The 15,304-nt window shown below is 37.4% G+C and overlaps 1 protein-coding gene across 3 annotated transcripts in view; it reads right to left on the minus strand.

Annotated features, from left to right (window-relative positions):
• The window catches only part of LOC117427008 (disintegrin and metalloproteinase domain-containing protein 23-like), a 56,770-nt gene that overhangs the window by 39,084 nt on the left and 2,382 nt on the right, over positions 1-15,304 (minus strand). For all 3 annotated transcript variants that reach the window (XM_034045337.3, XM_034045338.3, XM_059033579.1), the window contains exons 3-4: positions 11,888-11,964; positions 5,328-5,391 (exon numbers count right to left, since the gene is read on the minus strand). In XM_034045337.3, the coding sequence (XP_033901228.3) occupies positions 5,328-5,391; positions 11,888-11,964 (141 nt within the window). The remainder of the gene's footprint in view (positions 1-5,327; positions 5,392-11,887; positions 11,965-15,304) is intronic.

Here is a 15,304-nt window from a genome sequence, read left to right on the forward strand (position 1 = left end):
ATTTACCAGGTATCATTGTTTGAAAAAAATTATAATAAACTGTACAACTGTTACTGACAGCACTGCTCGTTTAGTTTATCACATTCAACATCATTCAACGACAATTACCTTTACTAGGAGGTTAATTTTAATCTGAACCACGTAGTAAATATCAGTATTCTCTACTCCTTAACCTGACTTGGACGCTGAATAATATATCAAACATGCAGAGAAATTGTTCTTGAGTTTAACATAATATATATGAATTGATTAATTTAATATGCGTCAGGGAACCAGAGTCAAAAGCCTAGAAACAAGTTCTGGGTATAGTCACCCTTTTTTAGCGCCACACTGATTCACGTTACAGTGCTTAGTTTACAGACAATTACAAATTTAAATCTTCCTGTCATATTTTTATTTTTAATTCACAGTACATTTATGCAAATACGGTAATACCCTCCTTTTCTCCGTTTTGCTTTTCAGTTGTTTTCCCCCTAATAATGGTAAAGTGCTGGTTATTGCCGTCAGTGACAAATAGGTCAGACGTAACTGGGGAAAAAATAGCTTGTTCACACTTGTTACTTAAAGTACTGCAATTTTAATCAACTGTACTCTCGTCAGCTCCCTATAGGAAGGTGCTTTACAATATTGCTGCTGAAGCAAGTGAGGATGCAGAGAGGTACCCACTGCTTCACACTCCCCAGAGTTTCCTCTGTATTGTATAGCTAATATAGCAAAGCTGACCTGGCATGCCGCTATCCTACGTTCCCGCGAGCCGCTCGCCACGTCGCCACAAGTGAAATGTTTTCCCTTCTGGCTCAACTGTTTTTCACCAAGTTCGCCACGGTGGCGAAGACTTTGAAAAATGTACTTGTGTAAGACTGCCAGCACCATTACTTTCAACGTGTGCTGGTAGATGAATCAATACAGACTGTTTAGTTTGATTTAATTTCGCCCAATAAAAGCCCTTTAGCTTGTGCACGTAAAATGTATGCCACAAATGTTGTGTTTGGCGGGAGGACAGAGGTTCTAATTAGAAACAGTCAGCGGACAGCGCTGCTTGTAAATTTTTTTTTTTTTAAAACATGGCTGTACAATCTCAATCCTACTAATATTATTAATCACATTAGTACAAGCTTGTGTAACTAGAGCTGCGGTTGGTCAGGTAGGCATTAATATTAACATACCCTAGCACTGTCCTGCAGTGGAAAGAAAACCACATCAGTCAAAATAATGTAAAGGATTATGCAGTACATGAATATCTCTGCAAACCTATTCAGAATTTAGGAAATCTGCAATGACGTTTTTTTATGTGGGACTAAGTTTGGCATTTATTAAATGGGAATCAGAGTTATAATACAATAAATACAATATCTTTACATGTCTTTTTTGGCTTGTGAAACAGTATGTTTAACTTGTTTACAGTATTATTAAGTGGCTTAAGTTTTCCTAGTGTGGCTAAAAAATGTTAAGTTGCTTTAGCTACAGTGACTAGCTAAATTAAAGTCTTAGAGGGAACGTAGCTATCCCACAAAATGAATAGGGACTGAAGCCAGAAATCAGCTAACAATAGGAAAAGAAAGCAGAAGACAGATAGATTAGCAGCAGAGAGACCTTCAGACACAGAGACCAACACCAGTCTCTGAATGTTGGCTACTGTATAGGGAAAGTCTTCTGTAAAATCTGTAGAATACTGTCATGAAGATTGGACAGCGACCTTAATATATGTCTACCTGTATCCTAACCAAATTATATTTAATGGCAATGCAGTGGCACTATACTGGTTTATCAGTCAATAACACCACAGTAGCATAAACCAATACCCACAATCCACTGCAGTGCCTTAGTTGTGTTATCCTACAGGGCCCATATGCAGTATTTTTCCACTGTGTTGTCACTGCTGGTAACGGTTCTGTTAAGATTTATTTACCAGAACCATTTGCAGAGTATAGTATTACACTAGATTTGCAAGATTTATCCTTTTTTAAAACAGAAGCATACTTGTTGGGTGCAAAAAATGCGGTGGTGGAGCATACAGTACACCAGTTTACCTTTACACTGGTTTATATAATTACTAGCAGTGAATAAAGTTTGTTTTAAGAAAACTTCTTTACCGTCTCTTTGCTGAAAGCTCAAGCTTTTTTTTCTTTAGATATCAGCAAACACATCCTATTCATAGAGGTTACAAAAGAGAAGTGAAAGAGTAAACCCTATTCTTTAATATTAACCATGTAAATGGGTAATAAGAAGCTACACATTTTCATTTAAGTCATTTATAAGGTTCATCTTTAGGTTCACTATACATTCTGAATGGAGGTAAACCTCTAACTACATGTTATGGTCCATTTTTTATTAATTTGTATTTCAAATTAAATAACATATAAGGTTAATTTTTAAGTTCACCACACATTCTGAATGGAGGTACAGTAAAACCTTTACAATCTGGCATCACGATTAGACAGTGTGTTGGATTACTGTTAAAATCTCATACCTAAAAAAAAGGTTAAAATGACAAAACTATCTGACCGCTTAAAAAAAAAAAACATTATTACTGCACATGTGCCTCTGCAAACTTGAAACACAACAATGAATCAACAAAATCTTTACCTGTTCTTAGCACAAGCCTGTTAAAACCATTCCCAGAAGAAAAATATTCACTTGTTCGCATGCAGTATTTAGGCGCTTTCTGCAGTCGTTTTCTCCGTGTTGCTTAAGTAGGCACTTTTTCTTTTCAGAATGTCTGAAGCGGTTGGCCTTGCGATTTGGAATTTTTCACCTTGCTCTTTTTGTGTTGGTTTTGGTAAACGTTTAGCTTTTTCGATAAGTGCACATTTTCTTACAAGAGATTGTTGTGTGGACGTTTGCAGTATTTACTGTTCAACAACTGCCCAATTTAGAATGTGAGTCTATAGGTAACAGCTTGCTTTTGTTTTTGTTTTGTTTTTTATACTAGTTTTAAATTTAGAAAATAAATTGCTTTTTTATTTTATTTTTAAAATCTACTGCTTAGCGTTGCCCTGACAGTCAGCATGGTTTTAGTAAAGGGAGAGCGTGTCTAACTAACCGGCTTGATTTTTTGGAGGATGCAACATCGACAATGGATAATTGCTAAGCATATGACATGGTTTATTTAGATTTCCAGAAAGCATTTGACAAAGTCCCGCATAAAAGATTAATTTTCAAACTGAACGCAGTAGGGACTTAAGGAAATGCATGCACATGGATTAGGGAGTGGTTAACATGTAGAAAACAGAAAGTACTGATTAGAGGAGAAACCTCAAATTGGAGCAAGGTAACCAGAGTACCACAGGGATCAGTACTAGGTCCTCTGCTCTTCCTAATCTATATTAATGACTTAGTTTCTGGTATAGTAAGCAAACTTGTTAAATTTGGGGACGACACAAAAATAGGAGGAGTGGCAAACACCGTTGCAGCAGCAAAGGTCATTCAAAATTATCTAGACAGCATTCAGAACTGGGCAGACACATGGCAAATGACATTTAATATAGAAACATGTAAGGTACTGCAAGCAGGCAATAAAAATGTCCATTATAAATACCATATGAGAGATACTGAAAATGAAGAAGGAATCTATGAATATTTAGGAGTTTATGTTGTCTTCATCTAGACAATGTGGAGAAGCTATAAAAAAGGCCAACAAAATGCTCGGATATATAGTGAAAAGTGTTGAATTTAAATCAAGGGAAGTAATGTTAAAACTTTACAATGCATTAGTAAGACCTCATCTAGAATATTGTGGTCAGTTCTTGTCACCTCGCTGCAAAAAGGATATTGCTGCAAAGAACAGTGACCACAATTATTCCTGGTTTAAAAGGAATGTCATATGCAGAAAGGCTAAAATAATTGAATCTATTCAGTCTTGAACAAAGAAGACTACGTGGCGATCAGATTCAAGCACTCAAAATTCTAAAAGGTATTGACAATGTCAACCCAGGGGACTTTTTCGACCAGAAAAAAGAAACAAGGACCAGGGGTCACACATGGAGATTAGATAAAGGGGCATTCAGAACAGATTCTGGGATCAATAAGCTACTAACAACCAAACGAGCAAGATGGGCTGAATGGCCTCCTCTCATTTGTAACATTTCCTATGTTCTTATGTCCTTGTAGCTCCTTAACTTTGCACGCAGCCAAAAGGTGGCTGCATATCTGAGAGTCATGATCAAAGAGCAGTTCTGATCTCAGGCGGATGGCCCTTGTTTATGCATGAGTTGTTTCTACTTAAAAAGCGGATTTTGAGCATAGATGCGAACCACAATCAACCCAAATAAAACTGGTTCTAATCATCAAAACTTTAGCCAAAAGGAGCCGTCACAGGGTACCGGCTGGTGCACCTCCAACAAAGTGAGGGCCAACTGTTCATTGGTGAAAGTAGATTTCCACTACCTGTGGGATGTAACCTGCCCTGTATATTAATGCCTGTAACTTGTTTTTCATGGCTCAAATGCTACCTGTCGAGACCTGTAGGTTTACCAGCAGCTTCTGCATGTCATTTTGTTCTGTACTGTCTTTGGATTTTGTTTGCTCCTGAATTAAACTGTTTTGATTGAAGATTACCTGAAGAAGACAGTCACATTTACATTTATTTTAGGAAGAAGACTTAAAAAGAGAAAAGGTTCAGGATTGTAGTGGGTGTCACACCAGTCATTTCAATTGGTCTGGTCCAAAAAATAATGGCGAATTATACAAAATGTGGGTTTGTAGAGGGGCTGGATTAGACAGGTTTCACTGTATGCCTCCACAGTATCGGTATGATTTTCTATTTGATTATACAACAGTCATGTACTACACATTCAGTGGTTTCTGATTTGGGATCAGTTACAGCTACAATTATACAGAGATTTCCATTGGTACTTGCTTGCTTATGAGGTTATTTAAGGCAACCTCCCCTGACACATTACTGAGATACATTACTACACAGTGGAAGAACAGAACTGAAAATCTAATTCATGGATTGAATGGTCTTAAACTGAAAGCAGAACTGGGAGAAAAATCCCATTAGTGATTAAAGCGTATATACTTGGCACCATCTTCCAGAACAACCTGCAGCTGTAACCCCCTTGAGAAATTCCAATAGTTCATTCTTTTCTAGATTAACTATAAAGGTTTTTATTCAAAATAGATACCATTCTTCAGAAAGCCAATACCTATTCATTTGGCATGTTTTGCCTTCCAAACATGCATTTCAAATCCCAAAGCAATCATTCTGGTAGAACCCAATCTGCAAAAAATAAACTGAACAAATGAAATTAATCTAAAATGAATGCTTTTTTAATCTAAAGACAGATTATTACCCTCTGAAAAAAAACATACAAATAAAGTCTTACCTTTGACGAGACCGGTTCCCCTTTTTCATAATGGATTTCCACATAATCAGAAGATAACAGGTCACTGTGAATAAGAACAAGAAAAGGAATTACTTTTGCAACATTATTCAAACTTGTATCTGTCAAGTTATTGTAGACCAACATACTTGTTTATAGGAACTTGACTGTCTCTCATTTAAAAAAAGGAAATATTTTATCAGGTATATGTATTACATTACTTGGTAGGCTGTAATAATAATACCATGTCATGATATTATTATAACAGTATGCCTATTGAGAACAGAGTTACGTTTCAACATTATTAAACTTTTAAACAATAAAGTGTAGAATCGTGAGCTCAAATGTTCTTAAAGGTGCAAAGAAAGTGCTGCGTGTCCACATGATTCCTCAAGGGACAGGCAAACATGGAAGAGCCACCAGCGAAGCTACAGAAATAGAACACAGCTCCCAAGTGAGACCGTTTTCAATGAAAAAACAGCTGGTCCGGGTAAAGAATGCAGGGCCTGCGAAAAACACAATGTTAAAAATACTCATGCACTTCACAAAGGGGGAATAGGAGATCTTTCATAATACTTTCACAGACAATTAATGTGTGTGTATTGCTGTCAATCTAAGAGAGAACTTCTAACTGCAAATGCCTCAGCTTAGCTCAATTTTACCATAACGAGAGGCCTGTACTGCCTGGTCGATTTGTAACAAAATCCAAATGATGCAAAACGGTGATATAAAGAGGGTGTCCTTCATAAATGATTGGTTGAGCGATTAACTGGGCAATACCAGTATGTCTCAGTGTGTCAGTGTTGTGATGGCTAGGGGGCAGCCTGCTTGCGTCAGGCAGTATAGTGCCCACTGCAATAAGAAGAAAAAAGAAAGATAGCAGCTACCTTGAATACCATTTGCTTCCAAACCCCTACAAAAAATGCCATTGGTATAAGAATACCAAGGTATTACCCTGAAGAAACCCTAGCAGAACCACTACTTTACTAGACTTATCAAGCAGGGAATTCAGTCTTGAACATTATGTTAGTTTCTGATGTACTATCGTGATTTTAATAAAGACATATTATTTTAAAGGATTGCATTTTTTCGTCTGATGCTGGACTATATTATGGTTGTTAGTCGGCCGTCAAATTTGCAATCCACTGATGCAGGTTCGATGTGTAGATACAAAAGCCACTGTCTCATGTGCAAAGCAAATATGAAATGTTATTAAATATATGAGGGAGAAGAAAAATATCCTTGATCTCAATAATTGCTAAATAAATAATTCCCGTCAGGAATGTTAATCATATTTATCTGTTTAAAAAAGTAGGACTTATCAAGTATTTGTACTTTTGGCTTCAGTTGTGGTCATGAGCTTGTACTATTTGTTAACTTAGAACACTGGAAACACGAGAAACAAGCAGAACGCACTTTTCTGTGAAGGGCAGTGAATGGTGTTATTTTTACTTGAAATCAATGAAGGCAAAGCAAATCAAGATCACAGTGCAGTCCTCACATTCAAAAGCAGCAGCAGAGGACAAGATTAATCAATGATTTCAAGACAAGAGTGTTTGAATCGGACCTTAGTTGGCTGTTAGAGTCACAAAATTGCATTTCACAGGTCACGCTTCAAAGATCCTTATGCATTTTAATGAGGCTCTTGCAACTTCTTTAATATTGTACTTTCTACCTAACCTTTGTTTATCCTACACAAAACTTTATTTCCATTTCTACTGTATTATGTTTTATGTTTCCCATTTGCTTAAAAGTGTACATGATGACACACTGTCTCCATGTTGCAATGCACAAAGGTAAATCTTGTGTTCTGAAATGGGGTAATTCATCGACTACTATCTGTATTTAATTAATTTCAAACCTATATGTGTGTCCTTCATCATTTTCAATTTTGTTTCTGCTGAGAGAATTATTTATACAGCATTCTCCTGAATGCTGAATTTCTGTGGTGAGTTGTTTTTAAAAAATGACCACTAGGGGTGTGCCGCTGTGATTCAAATGTGTGGGTCTAAAAATAGAGCAAAAAAAAAAAAAAAAAAACTAACCCAAATCTCCACAGACCATTTATCTGCAGAATAAGCCTTGTATTTTATAATTAATGAATACAATGTTGAATCAATGACATGGCAGGTAGCCTCTGCAGTAGCAATTTTCTTGATATCACTTGAATTGTTACTTTCACTGAGATGGTCACATATTAGAATCTATACGCAGAAGTTAAAACTGAGCAAGAGACACACTTGTCAAGGTCAATTGTCTGATTTTGTAAAAAAGCTGAATTTCTGGAAGTTACCAGCTAAATCAATGTATTTTTTGTGACTGTATTGTTAATGCAGAACGTTTCCGAACTTGAAAAACAAATTGGGATACTTAGAAGCATAAACGAAAAGGAGCAGTTAATTGAAAATACTTTTAACAAAATTAATAACACTTAGTTTTGGATACTGAGGGTGAGACTGAAAACGACTCTGATTTTAACTTTATAAATGCACCTGCTCCATGTGACGTTTCAGTGCCACAGCATGAAAGTGGAACTGTATGTGTGGAGGGACCTGAGAAGGTAAATATGGATGAAAGGCAGGAAGTGAGTGAGGACTGGGGAACTGTTAGAAAAAGTATGAAGAGGAGGACGGCACCGAGCACTCAACATAGAGAGGAGATTAATGACAACCTAGTGCTGGATGAACACAGGGGTGAGGTGGTGTTAATAGAGTTAAAACCTGCCTCCCTTGGGAAAAAAGTAAAGGATACTGAATCAAAAGATTATTAAATCACAAAAAAGAGTCTGTGGTCATTGTACATGCTGGTACAAATGACATGAGGAACAGAAAATCTGAGATTCTGAAAGTCATTAACAAGAAGTTAGGCTGCAGAAGTATTGTGTCAGGTCTCCTACCTGTTGTTGGTGGAGGGGATGAAGTATTCAGCAGAATTAGGGGCTTAAATACTTGGCTGGCTGGTTGGTGTGTGCAAGAAGGGCTGGGATTTATAAACAACTGGGATTGCTTTTGGAAAAGAAATAGGTATTATAGGAAAGATGGACTGCGCCTAAATAGGTCAGGGGCAAGCAGGCTAGCTGATAACATCGAACATCATCTAGAAAGGTATTCAAACTAGAAACTGGGGAGGGGAGGGATTCTAAAGAGGCATGTACAATTCAGGTTAAAGTATCCTGCCATGCCCCTACCCACACAGAGGTGTGTGCTACAGTAACCTTCGTCAAATTCATATTACCCCTGCTCAAACAAATGCTTTTGATTGCACCAATTTACGCATAGGTTTATTTAATATCAGGTCTCTGTCTAATAAGGCTCTGTTAATTAGTGATTTTATTCAGGATTACAACATTGATATTCTCTCTTTAACTGAAACTTGGCTTGAACCGAATGACAATGTTTCCCTGATTGAGGCTTCTCCACCTATTTTTTTTTCCAGAAAGCTCGCTCTAGTAGTCGGAGAGGTTGACTTAGCTACTGTTTTCCGTAGTGAACTTAGAATCAAACAGGAAATTCTTGTTGACATGGATTCTGATTCTAACTCCTTGGAATTTCTGAGGCTACTGGATTCCTTAGATTTTATCCTGCATGTCAAAGGTTCTACGCATAATCGTGCCCATACTTTAGATCTGGTAATTTGTCGTGGTTTAGCTGTTAAGAACCTCTTACTATTTCTGATTATCTTGCCATTCTTTTTCAGGTGAATCTGCCAGTATCTACAAAGACTGTGGACCGTACATTTAAATCCCAGGTAATTCATTCTTCAACTGCTGTTAATCTTTCTGATGTATTAAGCTCATTACCACTCTCTGAGTCCTTAACAGTAGATGAGCTGGTTAATACCTCCAACACCACCTTGACTGGTATGTTAGATACTGTCACGCCAATCAAAACTCAGAGAGTGTCTTTTAATAAAAGCTCACTGTGGATTAATGATACAGCTCATGAGATGAAATATGAGGGTCGTAAACTAGAACTGAGATGGCGGGAATCTGAATTGCATGTTCATTACATCGCATGGAAGGGCCACCTGGTTAAATATAGGAAGGCTCTGGTGTTGGCTAGATCACCACAGGGTTAGAAACTCCTGCTCGCCCGCTCGCCCAAGGTGATTTAAATCTGATGAGGACTACTTGATGTCTGTGTCTCAGTAATCCTCTAGGCGAGTACTTAAAACAAATGTATACATATACTCTCACGTTCAGTCTTGAGTTAAAAAAATGCAGGGAAGTAAATTTTCTAACGGGGTATAGCAGTGGTGAATAAGCATTCACAAATAATACTTAGAAACTGAAACCTCCCTTCATTTACCCTGTAATGCCAACCCCACTTAATGACGTTTTACGTTTGTATGTGTAAAGTCATTTTACAAAAAATGTGTTGATTTATACTGGGTTACGACCGTGACTGAAGATGTCCTTGGCAAAGGGGGACGGTTATACTAACAAGGTCAAACAATAGGCCACTTTTTACTAAACATTTTAAAACTAATAAACAAACAATTACCATAATGAACATTATCGTAATATGTTGCTTAAAACATAATAACACAATATATTCATAATAAAGTTCTTATCTATAAACAGTAACACGTTTAAAGCTTGGGACTCGTCTGTAGTTTGGTGTTTACATTATCATCAGCATATTTTAAGTGATTGGAAGCTGAAATTACTTTTTTAAAAACACACTTTTCTTATACCAATACAGTACTGCTGAGCGATAATGAGTTTGTTTGAAAAACAGGCTTTAATCACTGATAATACTAGGTGCACAGGCGGTGATTCTGTGAGCGCTCCGGGGCTCAAGCACCAATGGGGGAACATAAGGTCCGCATAGTGCAAATAAATCACCTGTTCTGTCAAATTATACTGTGGATGCTCACAAGCACAACTGTTATTGCAGCGTTTACAAATATAAAATCCATTTATGCAAAGTCTCCCAGCGTTTCCCTAATTTTTCTTTTGTATTTGTTATGCTCTAATTAGTATCTATAGTAGATTCAGTGTCCGTCAGTTCTGGCAGATTCTACTGTACTTGTTGAAGCGGTTTTCTCCCACTGCTAATCAAAAAAAAAAAAATAATACCCACTTAGCTAACAATTTCATCCCGAGGGCTACAGTGAAATGTACTGTGTTTAAATTGGGACTTTAGCGAAGACTGCATGTGTACATGAGTATATTAATTATTGTAGATAGTAATTCTTAGCCAACCAGCATTTTTGTAAATAGCAACACATGTAATATACAATAAAATAAACATTTTACTTGTATCACCGATGTCAATTTCAGGCGGAGCTTCATAGTCGACAAGGTGACACAGCTGAGAGAATTTTTTCCTCTGTCACCTCTGCCTTCATTTGTCAGGTCATTTTCAAGTCAAGACTAAAAACACACTTTTATAAAATTCTTATCTTAGTGGGTTTTAATATAACTTTAAAATTGCTGTTTTTGTATTATATGTATACTGTAATTTAAATATGTTATTTAAGTGGTCTGATTGTGGCAGTTGTATGTGTGACATTCTATACAAATGTATTGTGATTTGTTCTTTTTTTCTGCTATAAAAAGCTCTATATAAATGCAATAAATAAATAACATAAAATAAAAGCAGAATGACAATGGCCCCCTTATTTTAAATGATATGTTCCTTATTGCCCTTCCTGTTTAAAGAAAATGTTTATTGCAAGCTTGTTGTTAGTAAATACATAATGGCAAGCCGATAGCTGTACAAAATAATAGTTTGTGACAGTATCTGCATACGAGTCCTGTTCTGGCTCAAGGCTGTGCTTCTGTGATTGTCTAGAACATTTTATTTGAAAACAATGTAGAAGGGAGACTAGACTAATACCTTCGTTATCTCTTGACCTTCAAGTAAATGAAACAAAGAAACTGAACAAAACAGACTTTTGTTAAGATCAAGTGCATCCCTTTTTGTGAACATCGTCCTCTGCAACTTATTTCACGTAAGGTATATGATACAATTTGGCACAATTCAGCATAACTAGCAGTCTGCTTGCGAAAGCCCAATTTCTAAATGTTGATGGTGTTCAGGTCACGTGGTGTTCAGGTCACGTGGTGTTCGGGGCACATGGTGTTCAGGTGACATGGTGTTCGGGTCACGTGGTGTTCAGGTCACATGGTGTTCGGGTCACGTGGTGTTTGGGTCACATGGTGTTCGGGTCACGTGGTGTTCAGTGTCAAGTGATTTGAATGGAATGAGGAAGGCTGTTCAGTCCTGGCACTTTGGATTCTCTAGACAAGCTCAAAGCAGCTCATAGCAGCTCAAAGCCAAGTGAAGGCAGATTTAGAGAAAATAACTCAATATTGGGGTAAAAGAACCATGCATTTTATATTGCTGGACCACACATTATAACAAATAAATGATAAATCCCAGGAAATTTCCTAAGAAAGTCAACTCACCAGCCAGGCTGGTCCATTAGCCTTTTAAAGAAAAGCTACGGACAACCTTTAAGGTGCACAAAATATCTCTGAAGAGATTGCATGTTAGCAAATATTACAGAAACAAATAATAGAGCTCAAGAGCATGTCGCTGGAAAACCATACTTACTTATTTAATGACAGGTCCAGGGTAAATCTGGAGCCAAAGGCCTCTAGCTGAAAACTTGCTTGGGCGAGATGTACAGCCTGGTACAAAAACAAAAAGAGGCATTACTTCAGAGAGTTTAATTGTTCATAGACCCTGATTTGAAATACAATTGTTAGAGAGACCTCGTTCGGACCTTGAATCTATGACACACTACGAGCCAAATTGTGTCAGATCTCAGAGCTAAGCCAGGTAGATGCAGAAAGCAGGGTTGGTGCACTCTGCCTTTCATTCCCCAACATGGGGGTCTGGGAAAGTGACTAACTTCAGATAAAAAAATAAACTGAGTTCCTCTCTAAGCACTTTATCGATCCCACGGCACTCGTTTAAGGTGTTAACCTCGATGTCATGGGTAAATTCCATTCATTTTCTAAAACTAACCTGTAATACCACAACAGGGTCAAGGCATTCCTAGGATATACTGAAAGTAATATAGTTTCTACACCACAGCCAGGAAACAGGAACCAATTCCAATGTGTAATCACAGTGCTGGTAAAGTGATACAAAACTTAAATAGTCAAATGTATCAAGATCACTACTGTAAAACCTGTTAATTAATGAATCAGTCAATCAATGGTATTACTTTACCGTTGTTATGCTTTTTACCACATATCAGCTGACACTGTGCTTCCTCTGACCCAGCACCAAGAAAACACATCAGTTTTTTCTTATCCAAGAACATATTGAGTTGCTCCTTTCAGGACTCCTGCTCCCAGACAGAAACGGATAAATCACCTAAATACTATTACAATGCTGACATAATCCAATGACAGAATAGACACAATGCAATGCATTCCTCCTTACCAATGTAAGACAGGGCCTGCCTTTGACAATTGATTGTAAACATATACAGTTACCTAATGCAGTCAAGCCCTCTTAAGATCAGATCTCAACTGCCACTTGATCTTATCCCTGATCTGATCCAAAACTACATGTGTATTGAGTATTTAAAGTAACATAAGTGTTTGAAAAAAACTACAGTCGCTGCAGAAGAATTTAGGGTCAGTACAAATCACTAATCTAAACAGGTCCCAGCCCAACTGGTAAAGTGGTTGCGTGAGTCTGTTTAGTTTATTTTGGTCTTTCTTTGTGAAATCTGTAATGGATAAGGTCCTGCGGTTTACGCAACCTGTTTTTTTCAATTGTAATTCAACTGCTATCCCCTAGATGTCCCTGCAGCCACTCCAGTTATAGTAATCAAATTCAATTAAGAAATCAACACATTATGCTTTGACTAATTAGAAAAACAAAAGATAATTATGATGAGTATAAATGGTAATTGAATAAATTGATGCATTAAAAGAAAAATCGAGAGACCTAAACATGGAGTCAAAGACACTGCAATCAAAAAGCATTTCATTGAGCGAACGCATGCAACAATATCCACCTGGTGTTCTGTACACCGATGGGTATAATTTGTTTTGCACAGCTTACAATTTATCTTTGGACCACACTCAAAAGTCAACAATAGACCGACATTTATCATCAGAAAAACACAGAAAACGAAAGGCTGAGATTGACAGCTGTGAGACGGCGTCCTCCAGTAAAAAATGTAAGGGGAATGAAAAAACGTAAGGGGAACGATTATTATTCAGTAAGTGGTTTAATTAAGCAGACTACATGACCACCTTGCAGTGGGAGGAATGAAGTGCAGCCTAAGAAAGCAGGACGCGTAAAACGCAGAGCCCTAGTAATGGACAAAACTGCTACGCAATGGGAATTTTATTTACATCCCTGTCATGGCTGGGTTTACTGTGCCAGGACACAGCCACATTTTATGAAGGTCAAATAAAGAAAAACAGCAGAGAAACAGAGAATGTGCATGAATTATAAATATAGCCTTGGTAAAACCATTAAGAGAAAAAACTTTGGGCTTGCATAAAAAATGTATTTATACAAGCAAAGTAACACCTGCAGTATACCTGTAGTGCTTTTTCACACACTGTTTTTCATAACTGCCTGTCAGCAGCAGGATTTGTAAGCTATACAGCAGTGACTCACATGCTATTCATAGAATGATATGAGGATCACAAGCTATAAGGGTTGGATGGCTATAAGAGTTCAATTCAGGTACCAGAGCGCCAGTGCAGCAGGAGGAATACAAATAGCACTAGAAAAAATCCTGTTTCTGTGTCTTCAATGACGAAAGAAAGGTTATTGTCAGAATGCGCCTTCTGACACCACATGATGTGCTGGAACACCTGAAACATCACATATGGTATCTGCCAACTGTCGCAAATCTACTGTGACATTTGGCCATTCAGACTCATGCATCAGTGAAATTGCAGCTATAAATGTCACTCATTGTTATGGTAGCCAGTGTAACAGGTTATTTTACAAGAAACTGCATTTGGGGGGAAACATCTTTGAACTGTATACTAAACATTAGGCAAAATTAATGTAGTCTGGATGCCAAGATTGTAGCATATACAGTACAGTTTAATTTACTGCAGGGAAACTCAGATAAGCCTGAGAGTAACTGGATGGAAAGTGTTGGGCAGGAAGGGGGGGAGGCTACACCAGATTGTTTGTTGCATAACTTGTGACGGAACTTGGAACTGGGCTTACACATTGCCAATGTTCTGAAAAATCTATTTAAAAAAAATAAATTAATTAAAAAAAACAACACTTCCTTAAAAAGAATTCTACTTGGAATTTGAGGCGCCTAGAGACTACCAGCAGTTTGACACTCAGCTCCTGCTTATGGGAAGTAGCATTTAAGGATGTCGGGGGGGAGGGGCATGTTGGCTGAGTATATGTACAAAACGTGTTTGTCACTGTTTTGGTTTTGATAGAAAATGGTGGAACAGGAGTTGTACTAAAATCCAGTTGAAAATATCAAGCAACAGTGCTGTTTTAACCAAAAAAAAATGCTTATATTTTTACATTTGTATAAGCATATTATCCTAATTGCAAAAAAAAAGTCTCATTATATGTCATGCCATAGTTCGTTTATACAACAAATGTTTCCTATCTAATTGGAGGGTGCAGTGGCTTCCTATTTCAATATGAGCAGGATACTACAGGCATCTTAAAGTGTTTTTTTAAGTGTACACAGCTTTCTGCTGCTGTAACTTTGGGGAAAAATAAACCCATGAGCTATGAAGGCTGGCAGATGGTAGTGGCACCAAATTGAACTCCAAGGTTCTTGTACCCTCACTGTAATATGGTGCAGCTGACATGAATACGGGTATCTGCTCAATTAACAATATGGCCACCATTCCTCTCTAAGTGGGATTGTCATCCTTGAGATACCACTACAAACTGCAGAACACAGCATTTCCATAGGCAACCTTTGATAGATAATTTCCTTCAATTCAGCTCATTAATGTTTTGTTTTTTTCCCACAGCAACCCCAAGGTGGTCCCCTTGGTTATCTTT

This window comes from Acipenser ruthenus, chromosome 11, assembly GCF_902713425.1.
Source record: "Acipenser ruthenus chromosome 11, fAciRut3.2 maternal haplotype, whole genome shotgun sequence".
NCBI classification, from domain to species: Eukaryota; Metazoa; Chordata; class Actinopteri; order Acipenseriformes; family Acipenseridae; genus Acipenser; species Acipenser ruthenus.